General features: G+C 40.3%; 1 protein-coding gene across 2 annotated transcripts in view; it reads left to right on the forward strand.

Annotated features, from left to right (window-relative positions):
* Positions 1–12235, forward strand: part of LOC104933295 (protein kinase C-binding protein NELL2) — an 81531-nt gene that overhangs the window by 9107 nt on the left and 60189 nt on the right. For both annotated transcript variants that reach the window (XM_027273077.1, XM_019279618.2), the window contains exons 3-8: positions 1983–2133; positions 4010–4183; positions 4799–4895; positions 7608–7680; positions 8570–8652; positions 9052–9180. In XM_027273077.1, the coding sequence (XP_027128878.1) occupies positions 1983–2133; positions 4010–4183; positions 4799–4895; positions 7608–7680; positions 8570–8652; positions 9052–9180 (707 nt within the window). The remainder of the gene's footprint in view (positions 1–1982; positions 2134–4009; positions 4184–4798; positions 4896–7607; positions 7681–8569; positions 8653–9051; positions 9181–12235) is intronic.

The raw sequence follows: 12235 nt of genomic DNA on the forward strand, positions 1-12235 counted from the left end.
GTTTCATGTAGCATTGTGTTAATTGGCTACTCCCACCAGCTGGAAGTAATGCTAATACACTGAGGAAAAGCCGCCACGCAAGCTTCCTGGAGCGCTTAAGTGTGCCAGGGCATCTTGCATGCATCCCATAGCTGGAAGTGAACTCTTTGATGTGATTGCTTCTGAGAAACGTCATCATTTATTGATGCTTCCATTAAAGTAGCATAGACGTCTGTGTAGAGTTGGAGAGGAGGGTGCAGGGCACACTGGTGGGAACCAGAGCTTACGAACTAACTACAAAGAAAATGCCCTCCCATCCACGCCAGCACCATTAGCCTTTCACTTCTCCTCCCCAAATCTTTAGCTTCATATTTTCAGTCCTACACCGAGGAGAAAGTGTTTGATCCACCCCAATGTTTTTTGGGATAACTGGTACAATGTTTGGTAGTATTAAGTTTCCTAATGCTTCTAGAAAGTGGATGGCATCAAGATGTATCTGAGGTGAATGACCTGACTTCATCTTGAAACCACTTAAGCTTCCAAGTGGCTGGCTAGTTTCCTAATGCCTTAATGTGACAAACATCCTCATCGTTATTTTAAAGGAGTCTTGATGTTACATCAGCCTCTATCACAACAGGTTTGAGATCAAAACGGTCGACCAACTTGCAGGAACTGAGTAATACGGATTAGAGGAACACAGTCATATTAATATGTCAAATATTCACTAGAGCAAAACATTTTGTTAATGGGAAAATAACTTTTGAAACATTTTCATTACATTTTTTATACCAGTAAGTGTGTTGATCTTTCATTTATGAATTAAAATTTGTCAAAAGTTTATGCGAATACATGAAACATTTACGTCATTTGGCCTGTGAAATCCCAACCAGATGTTCTCCAGTTCTGTCCAGCAAATCTCCCTCTTTAATATTTTGTGTCTCTAAAATGTCAATACCACATTTCTGCCACGCGCCATTTCATACACCACAGAATATTTTAACATCACTCGGTTAGTTTTCTTTAACATTATATTTGCTATAATCCCATTGGTGCTTTGATTCCAGAAATCCATATTATGATGAAAGAGCTGCCGGTGAGAGCATGGGAATAATGTAAGGCTGAGGAAATGTCTAGAATTAAGTATTTAGATGTATCCGCATAAAATCTGTAACACGGCATCAGGGGATTTGATTTAACAGATGCAAATTCACAATCTTAATCCATTATAATGTGCAGTGTTTTTAATATTCATATTCACAAGTAATCCCTTAACAATTAACAATCCACAACTACAACTTTGGCTTTTAATTTGTGTCATCCTGTTCTTAATATTTTCAGAAAAAGTATTTGTAAAGATAATAAAACATACATATTAAAGATTTATTTAATTTATATTCATTTAATTTATTTTTAGGGAAACATAAAAATACAATAAACAGTGCAACAAATCACCTATATGGTCATAGAGATATCACAAACATAATCCATAGGTTTAGAGAACAAGTCATTCTCTCCATTCTTTGAACATTAGTCACAACATCTATCGAGTCTGCCTGGTACAGCTTTCTTGTTGGTTGCTTATACTCTTCTTTAATCTTTAATAGAGATTTGTCTTACACCAATCAATGAGTTAAACTATTTCCCCTATTTTGTAGAAAAATAGTAATCAACTCCATCACCAAAGATGTTCTGTATCACTCATATTACCTCCTACTAAAGCCACATTCTCAATTTCAGTTTTATTTTGTATTTAATGTTAATGTTTAGACAGTTAAAAGATCATCTCTGTGAGTAGCTTTCTCTTAATGGTAGAAATAATGAAAAAAGGTAAAATAATAGCTGTGATTCAAGAGCTAGAGAGCAGGTCGTCTACTGATCACAGGGTTGGTTGCTAAGAAAAGACACTGAGCCTCAAATTGTTCATTTGAATAAAAGCATTATATAGATGTAGCCATTTAGCCGTTTGAATATCTGATTTTTTATTTTTTTTGTCTTCATTCTAGGGTCCTCCAGAGAAGTGATGGCTCCTGTTGAGGTCTCGGAACAAATGGTCCAGAAGCTGAGAGGCAAGAATGAGTTTACTGTGCTGGTGACCCTCAAACAAGATCACCTCAACTCTGGAGTCATCCTGTCCATTCATCATTCTGAGCACAGGTATGGTATCAGATGTCAGTTCACATTTCACATTATAATATGCTTATAGAAGAGCAGTCCATAGATGAGAGGGGAGGATGCATCTCGAAATATATCCATCCATCCATTATGTGGGTCACGGTGGGACTGGAGCCTACCCCAGCTGACTTAGGGCGAGAGGCGGAGTACACCCTGGACATAGAGACATAGAAACAAATAACCAAACACATGTGCAATTTAGAGTCACCAATTAACCTGTTAAGTGCATGTGGGAGGAAGCCGGAGAAAACCCACAATCACCACACAGAAAGACCCCAGCCGAGGTTCCTTCTTAGGAACCTTCTTGCTGTGAGTCGACAGTGCTAAATCTACACATATTTTGATGCTACGCTTCTGATTTCTTTCACCGATCACTGGTGATTTCTTGCTGTTGTTCTCTCGGTTGTCAGTCTGGTTGAACAATTATATAATGTTCTGTTCTCCATGTACAAAACATTACATTTTTTTTGCAAACTTTTGATACAAAACGCACCGGTCTGAGTGCGTTCATGCCAAATTATTGTCTGTGTGACTTTCATACAAACTAACATCGATTTGTCAAGAGGACTTCACAAACAAGACAACCTGAAACCATTATATAGAATACAGAGCTGTCTTTTCAGCAATGTGTCTGTACTGAATCTAGTTTTTGTGGCTGGAAATCTCAACCTATAGAAAGGTAGTGCATATATTGTGAAGCTAATTTGAGCATGCATATTTGTATTTTTTTCATGGACTACATACTAACTGAATTTAGTACCACAGTCTGTTTGCATTCATTCATTCCAGCAGTCTGTAATGTGTTGATTGAAAACTTGAATATTTGTATTTGATGAGCATTTAGATGCTTAACATACCAGTCGAGTAATCAAAGCAAAGCACCCTGTACGCCAACATATTATTCACAGTCCATCAACCATCCAAACATCGAGTCCGCAATCGCGGATCGAAAACTGATGAGACGTTTTCTGCAGTTAGCATGCTAATGTTTTCCATTAGTTTGCGGTAGCTGAGCCGTTGGGTGATCAGAACAGCAAGCTGAATCCACATAATGCGTTGATTGAACAGTTTGTACATTAAAGTCAGTCCTGAGAATAGAGCTCGCAGGGATGTTAATGACTTTCCCCGCTGCTGATTAGCTTTCCCAGCCATTCATAGGCAACAAAGCAGAGCTGCATGGTTTTATTCAGGGAGACATGGCAAAGACTAATTCAGTGTCAGAAGTGTCAGGTAGCGCATTTATAGAGGGGCCGGGGATAAATGTGCATGCATGACTGGGGGAGAGTAAATCTATTAGATTTGGTGCGTAAGATCAATCAATTCCACTGCCACACTTGCATGAGTGTCTATTTTTTCTTTTGAATAATGTTTCCACCAAATGACTCCAGTTTAAATAAGTCTGTCTTTAAAGACACGAGGTTGATGAGTGTGTATCGGCAGCTCGTTCCATTAGTGTCAGTATCCTGGGAGAATCTCCGTGGTGTGGAGAAGAGGATTCTGAGAATACTAATATGCCATCGCAAAGAGTTGAACCTCTACATGTGAGCTATTGTTATGTGTTGCTGATGTTGCGTTTAACAGACATATAGTACCATTATGTTTGACTAGTGATGTGATTAAATTCTAAAAAGGTGTTGCAGATCTGGGGAGATGTGAGCGACGTGTTTATCTCTCATAACTGTGTTGAGAGGTTAGACACCCCGCGCGCAGGTTTTTGTGTAAACAGAAATAAAGATTCAGTTCAAGTGATGAGAATTTAATGCAACAAGACATATTGTACAATGCAGGGAATGCAAATCTCTCGGTATAGCTGTGACTGTTACTAGAAGCAAGCTGCTGGCGCTTTTTTCTTCTGCAGGTTCCTGGAGCTGGAGAGCAGCGGCCAGCGCAGTGAGGTGCGTCTTCACTATCGTACCAAAGGCCAGCAGGCGCACACCGAGGTGTTCCCTTACAGCCTGGCTGATGACCAGTGGCACAAGGTGTCTGTGGCCGTCAGTGCATCTCATGTCATACTGCACGTCGACTGCAACAGGTAAGAGGCTGACATATTAATGTAGATATTAGACAATAAAACATGAAACAAACACCAGATGTTTTGCAGTTTGGGGTGAAAACTGATGTGTAATAACAAGGGTGGATATGCAGTTTTGTAATGAAGATCTGCAGATATAATCCCAAATAACAGATTAATAATGTAGCATGGTGAAATTATTTCACCATATATCGGGATGAGACTTCTAATCTAATCCTGTGGTTTAGATAAGAAGTTTGGAACACCACCACAGGCTGGAGTCTCTTTAACCTCAGTCAGCTGTCTCCTATGAACAGGGTCCAACGCAGGTCAAATGCACCTTGAGTTGCATCTGCTGTTTGAAAGGAATGTTACTATTTGTGCGTGAAGATCCTCCCTGGCACAATAGAAGAAGCAGAAGGCAGCACCATGTGCTGCACAGAAAGCATGTGGCTATCTGTACGCTCCTCGGGGGGAAAGAGTTAACAGAAGGGTTTAACAGGGCAGCGACCTGCAGTGCAGGGGGGGAAAGGATTATTCTAAATTTGTGAAAATAGGTGAGAAATTTTCAAGAAACATCATTAACAGGAGAGGGGATGGGGTTTATTATTATTACCAATTTGCATTGTTTTGCAGGATCTATGAGCGGGTGGTGGAAGCCCCCTTCATGGACATACCCGAGGATGCTTCGTTCTGGCTCGGACAGAGAAACGCCGCTCACGGCTTCTTCAAGGTTAGCACTGGCGCATGAACCTGTCTCTCACTGTATGAATTCTCATGCCGGTCCTGATGTGCGATAAATGATTCACAATGGCAAGAACCGAGTATTGCATCTGAGCTGTTGCACCATCTTTTTCACCCTCGTATTTAATCTTGTTTTGTTTTTTTTACTGTATCTTCTCCCTCTTTGTTTGGTTTTATTTATTATATCTGTTGGATTTAATTGCATGCATTTCTCAAGGCTTAGCGTTTTAATTTGAGGGTTGCTGTGCCTACCCTAGGAATTGACATTTGTCTTTTTTTTTTTTTTTGTCATTGTTCCCTTTCCCTTAGTCTGCAGCTCAGCCCAGTGCAATTATCTCAGCAACCCCCACAACGCTGATTTGGGAGAAATCATTAAATAGCCTCTAGACTATGCTCATTAAGCTTAGTCTATAGTCTTGTTTATCAGACGGGCAGACATATATCGCCTCTCCCAGACTGGACTCTTCTCGAAAATTTCCCACCTGGGAAGACAAGTTGGGGCAAAATGTCAGCTTACCAGCAACTCTAACTATTTTAATCAGTCTTTTGGTGACCGGCTCTGTGTTTGATTGTGTGTTCTATGTGTGTGTGCATGTGTGTGTTAATGCTTTTCACATTGTGTCCAGGCTGTTGAATATCCTCTGTGTTAATTGGTAGATGAAAGAAGCCTTGGAGGTCACCCACTAATCTTCACGTAGCAGCATATCTCCTCGCCACTCTCTGTGAAGCCTTGATTAGTCGCTGGGAAAGCACGTCTCCTTTCAAAACACACTGCTTCATTAGTACACATGCTCTCTCACACACACACAAACAGTCAATGTCTGTATGTGGGTGTCAGTTGAAGAAAAGAAAATCACATCCCTAACACTAATAGTAAAGACTCGTAAATAAATGAGCGTATCTGCGTCTCTGCTTCGGCGTATTTGTTCTTTACAGTCCGCACACATCGCGAGACAGGAAAATCTATTTTATCTTACTTATTTAATAACACAGTTTTTTGAATTCCATCTGTGGTGTGTCATTTTGTAGTTGATTTGTATGCTGATGTGGCAAACTGTTCCACATCCTAACTCGAAAGGCTGAACGCAATTTACTTTTAATTCGAGTAATCCTAAACAGCAAGCAGATTTCATTTCATAGTCTGATTTCATTCTGGAGTTATTTTCTAGTCTGGCATGATATGTCGTCTCATGATTTGTTTGCATTTTGTACAAAATAACTTTTTTTAGGAATGTTCGTGAGAAGACATCAGAAGCGATTTAACCGCTCTCACTCTGCCACTTTTCACAAATTCACATTTCCGGTACAGATGGGGCAACCGCCGACGTGTCGGCTGGTAGTTAACCCTGCCTGTCACATACATTTGCACACTAGATCGTGGGATATCACGGGAGGTGTGTTGTTGGATGTCAGTTGGTTTTTTGATAAGTAGATAATTGACAGCTCTACCTTCTTCCATGCCTTATTGGCTAAACTACTTTTAAGTGATCCAGTCAAATCTAAAGGATTTGATCTAAATACTAAGGGGTGGAACGATACACAAATTTCACGGTACGGTTCGATACTTTAGTGTCACGGTTCGATATTTTTTTGATACAAAAAAAGAGGAATGTCCCTGCCTTTTTAAACTTGTAGTTTTCTTTAAATCACCAACATTTGTTTCAACTCAAAAGTACAGTGTTTAAACCAAATTTCAGGGTCATACATACTCGACGGTGCAGCCTAAGGTGGAGTAATCGAGCACAGATCCACTGAGATTTCAGCACAGAAGCGCATCGTCAGAAGTTGATAAATATAAAATAAATATAAAATTTGTGTATTGTTCGATTCATAGGTTGTACCGAACCGAGACCACTGTATCGAACGGTTCAATACAGATACATGTATTGTTCCATGGAGATGAATGTATGGTTTTATGGTTTCAGTGTACGTTTTGATGGACACGACTCCAATCTGCTACTATTTCAGCTTGTTGCCGTGAAAAATCAGCAAATCATTTCCGCAGGATTTTAAATTTATGGCCGGTAAATTGAAGTGGCAAGACAATTTAAAAAACAATTTCTCCTAAGTTGCACCCCTTCCACGTCTGTAAGGGAAATACATGCACTCAAGGAATGAAATGGGCTAGGTTGCCATGGCGACAGAGTATCCGTGTGTGTGTGTGTGTGTGTGTGTGTGTGTGTGTGTGTGTATGTATGTTTGGCCACAGAACGAAAGTAGCTATCAATTGGGTCTTACGATATCAAATTGAATCTGTATCTCCTGTTTATGCTCATCAGAGGAGACTGGAGGAAAAAAAAATAAAAATCCCATCTACCTACTAAAACTCCCACATCATTGGTTCACTAAACTTTCTGTTGGTGTTCGGTTATGAGATGATTCATCCGAGCGACAACCTGGGAGGCACATTATCTCACAACTAACTTCTCTGCACCTCACTCAGACACAGATTGAAAAACGCATTTGCACTCGCTCTCGGATTTACTGCAGTTTCACTGTGTTCAGTTTTACGATTGCAGCTCTCATAAACGGGGTTGTTGGTTTTGTGTTTGGATGTTCTGCATCCTCTTGAGTTCTGTGATATCTCATGTGGAAAATGGGTCCTTATCCACTTGCTTCACATTCTCCATCTCCTTTTTTTATAGCTGGTCCCTATGGTATGACTAAAATTTCTGGTGTCTGTGTGTCTGTGTGTGTGCAGGGAGTGATGCAGGACGTGGAGATCCTGGTGATGCCACAGGGTTACATCTCACAGTGTCCAGATCTGAACAGAAGTGAGTGCAATCTCTTTTTTTAACACATCATGAGCTTTATAGATAAGATTTTATTGGTTGTTTAATTTAATTTCAATTACCTCTGGTGTTTATTTTGCTGGGCATTGATTGCCCTGATTTGCTTTTTCATATAAATTAGAAAGGACCAAGTAGCTACTCACTGGAATAAAAACAGCTTAGCGGTTCAGATTGTTCCCTCAGTAAAACTTTGGTTAATGAAATGTTTTGCAAACAGTCAGTCAGTAAAAGGAATAATTCCCAAAGTATCCCCCAAAGGAAGTGCAAAATGTCGATGCGGTTTATTTTGAATTCATATAGCAAAAATTTATGTTATGCATCCACCCTGAAGTTTATATCAAAAAGATGATCTCTGGCTGCTATCCCACACATTTAAGAAATTGAAATAGTGTATTGATTAATCAAAATCTCTGCACAGTTTTACTTTTAGTATGTGTTTTAGCACTGCGATTCCCAGAGATTACTCTCTGGGGCAGTTTTCTTAGATATGTTATGATGCTACATATTTGTAGGTGGCACTACTGTCTTTGCCCGTTCCACCATGGTAGCTGTTGAAGCTCATGTTATGCAAGACACACAAACATATCATGGTTTAGAATGAACCATAAGATGAATTCTATGCCCCCGTGTGTCCTAAAGTTGTTTAGTTTAAGCAGTTTAGAGTAACTGTAAGTCGTCTTGCAGAGAGGACACATCACAATATGATGTTTTATAAACCATTATTGAGTTTTAAATCCTGTTTATGTACTAAAACATGAGTTATATATCACAATTTGGATCTGTAACTATGGCTGTGTTAATTTACAGTAATCATAAATGATTGTAATTGCAGGTTATTGTATTACGTGCTGTCTTGTCTCTTGTATCTCAGCATGCCCAACCTGCAATGATTTCCACGGACTTGTGCAGAAAATCATGGAGCTGCAGGACATCCTTGCGAAAACATCCAGCAAGGTAACGCAAATGTGATAGAACGCGACGTAATTTATCTTTAAACGCTGTTTTTGAAATCAACTCTTATAGTTGCAAATTGTTCTGTGGGATAAAACACACATGTTAATGCTGCTGCTGCTGCCCTCTCCATTCATTGCAACAGGCGGCCAGTGACATATTACCATTAGACACTGGCTATTGTTGAAGTCTCTTCTGTTCTGATGCGCAGACTGTGTGTGCAAATGGGGTTAATTGTGTCTAATGACTGACTTTTGTGATTCTGTTGGTTTGCTTTCGAGTCTCCGCTTTCTACATCTGAATATAGACACACAACGAGGCTGACTCTCTTCTCATCTTCTCTCCTTCTTGCCTTTTGTTTTGTTTTTTTGGTGGGTGGTGGGGGGGCGGTGGCGTAAGCAGCTGTCCAGGGCGGAGGAGAAGATGAATGGGCTGGATGGCTGCTATTGTGAGAGAACCTGCAGCGTCAAGGGGGTCGTCTACAGGGAGGATGAGGGCTGGACAGATGGCTGCAGGAACTGCACATGCTCGGTGGGGCTTCGCGCACTACACTGTGTGTTTGTGTGTGTGTAGATGTGTGTGTACATGGTATGGTCTGTATGTTGGAGTAATAAAGAGCAAGGGAGGGCATTCAATTTTAATTAAAAAGTGTGTGTGTGTGTTTGTGTGTGTGTGTGTGTGTGTGTGTGTGTGTGTGTGTGTGTGTGTGTGTGCTTGTGTGTGTGACCATATTGAAGCTGGAATTATGTGCTTGTCATACTGTATGTGATTATGTGGCTGCTTCATGCATACATAGATGTTTGCAGGCATGTGAGTGTGTCATAATATAAATAGATATACGTGTTTGTCTATGTGTGTGCATTGGATGTAGGGAGAACATGCATTTTTTATCATGTGTTTAACCCCGTGTGCTGTTTTGTGCGCATGTCCCTGCATTTACACTTTTTTTTTTTCCGCTCCCATTGTAGATCTTGGCTTTTGTTTTGCTCCCCTTGTTCATCAAGTGTGTGGAGGGGGTGGGGGGGTGAGTGTTTCGGTAGGGTGGAGATGCAGAGTGCAGGGGGCCCCCATTGTTGACTGCCTTGTATTCTCATTATTTCTCATACAAGAGGAGGGTTGCCCCAGTTACCTGGAAAAAAAAAAAAAAAAAGATACTGTATTGTAAACCTCCACAGTGCTCAGGATTAGACACATCAACAACAGTGCTTAGTAATGCTCGATTCTCTCAAGGGTCTACTTTGTGCTGCATAAAGTGTGAATAATTGCCAAAAAAGAGAATTAGGAGCGATTGGAGATCTGAGGCTTGTGCCACATCAGCAAACAGATTTCACCCGCTGTCAGTCTACTCAGCTTTGGAACATGAAGCTACTGAACCCCCTTCCAACCAGCCAATGAGATGGCTTCGCGCACCACTAACCAACATGCGAAAAAAATAGGAAATCACATATCTCTCAGTGCACCGCACCTAATTGCTCTTGACAGACGATAATTATCATCAGGGATTTGTTCTGCCCACTCATCCAATGATATCGCTTCATTCGGCGGGAACGGTGTGTGTGTGTTGCCATTCCCGAGCTGCAAATTAAGGAATTAGATGGGATGTGTTCCTTACCTTATGTGTGGCAATTAGCTGTGACCTTTAAAATGCAAAGGTCATGCATTAAGATGTTATCAATTATGAGGATCAGGTTCATAGATGTTGTTGCTGTCACAGAGCTTTCATCCGCGGAAGCAATGTTAATTACAGGCACAGAGGAAAGCTGACGAAAAGCAGATAACATTTAAATATATTAGATCTAGGATTTATCGTGGAAAGCTACTATAGGTTATGAGTAGATTTACAGCAATAGAGTAATCATACTGTTGATTTCTGCCATAATCCTCCCTTCCAGCATACAATATAAATGCAACAGAGTCGGGGATAGGTAGGGTGCAAACGTTTGTCTAGTTTCATCGTTGCACCTATGTTTGTAATAGTGAAATTTACATACTAAAGTAAAGATATCAGTTCATTTTTGACTGGAATCAGTCAGGCTTCAACCTTTTGAAGTCTCGGGCTGCTTTGAAAAGTTTGGATTTTTTCTCTTTATTAACATATGAAAACATGTTTTTTCACATTGACGATTAGAAAAATGATGGTTTTTGTTTTATTTCAAACACACAGTGTTCTCAGTGAAGCAATTCATATGATGAAAAGCTAAAAGGTAACAAGGAGATACGATCAGCCCCGTACAGATCTATTTTCAACAAAAAGCCGGTGTAGCCATAGGCGTTTATTTATTTATTTTTTTTCATTTTTAGCTTTGCCACTCTTCAAAACAGTTTATAAAACAGACGGTGAGCTACATCACAGGCCTTAAAGTGTGAAAGGTTCGTCAAAAGTGCAAAACATATAAAAGGTAAATAAAAAAATAGATAAAAATGATCTGATCATGTTGGTTTGATCAGTGACTTTTGAGTGTTTTTTTTTAAAGATTATTTTTTTGGCCTTTTATGCCTTTATTGTTAGTACAGCTGAAGATAGACAGGAATAAGGGGGCAGAGAGACGGGGAATGACACACAGTAAAAGGCCGTCTAATGCGGGATTCGAGCCGGGGCCAGGTGCAGCGAGGACTATAGCCTCCACACGCGGGGCGGCCGCTTAACCCACTACGCTACTGACCGCCCCGACTTTTGAGAGTTAAATACAGTTTAGTGTATGTGAACTGTGAGATGCAGATTGGCATCCTAACAGTGCTGACTTTTGAAAGAAGAGACTGCGGATGAAAGAAGTTTTCTAATGAGTTGCCCCATTAAGTTTTATGTAGTGAGATTAGTGTGGGTTAGACTCTGACCTGAGATGTGACATTGTTTGCAGTCTGAGTCAATAATGGCATGAGTCCTTTTCTTTCTTGAAGCGTGTTAACTTGTTTTCCACTTAAGTCAGACTCAGCTCCTCTACTTTTTGGTCACACTGGGCACTAAAAGGTCTTTCTACTGTGCACAGCAGCATAGATGCAATTATTAACCTCAAGAAACGAGAGTCTGACTGATCATAACCACTTAGTGTAGCTTGCATACTTAATGATTTGCATGCTGGTGGTTAGAGGCCAAGCGACCACTCATGGTCCCTTCATCATTGGAGAATCACAAAGACTTGCAGCCAATAACATTTGCGATCCGTTGCCAAGTAGAAGGACACCAAGGACTGTAATAGCCGCAGAAAACGGATTCTGGATCTGTTTTCCTGCTTAAATTTAAAAATGAGAGCAGAATCAGGGGCTTGCAAAGTTGTCGGTCACGCCTTCATCCATTTGCTTTCATATACCGAGCATTTAACTGTTTTCCCCGCGGTGATGAAGCGTAGTAAACAAACATCATTTATTGCGAGCTGTGTCTGTCACGCAGTTGATGAAGTTTTGATTTGTTTAAATTTAGCTCTGATTGAAATTGTTTCATGAGCTGTGAGGAGCAATAAATAGAACTTTACTGTGTGAAAAGAAAAACAATGAATCGGCTGATAATAGCTTATTGGTATTGGTGTATATATGTTGCAGTGTCCCCCCCTTTGCATTGTGTGTCCACTAGAGAGCACAGACATGTTTC

The sequence above is a fragment of the Larimichthys crocea genome, chromosome XXI (assembly GCF_000972845.2).
Source record: "Larimichthys crocea isolate SSNF chromosome XXI, L_crocea_2.0, whole genome shotgun sequence".
In the NCBI taxonomy this organism is placed as follows: domain Eukaryota; kingdom Metazoa; phylum Chordata; class Actinopteri; family Sciaenidae; genus Larimichthys; species Larimichthys crocea.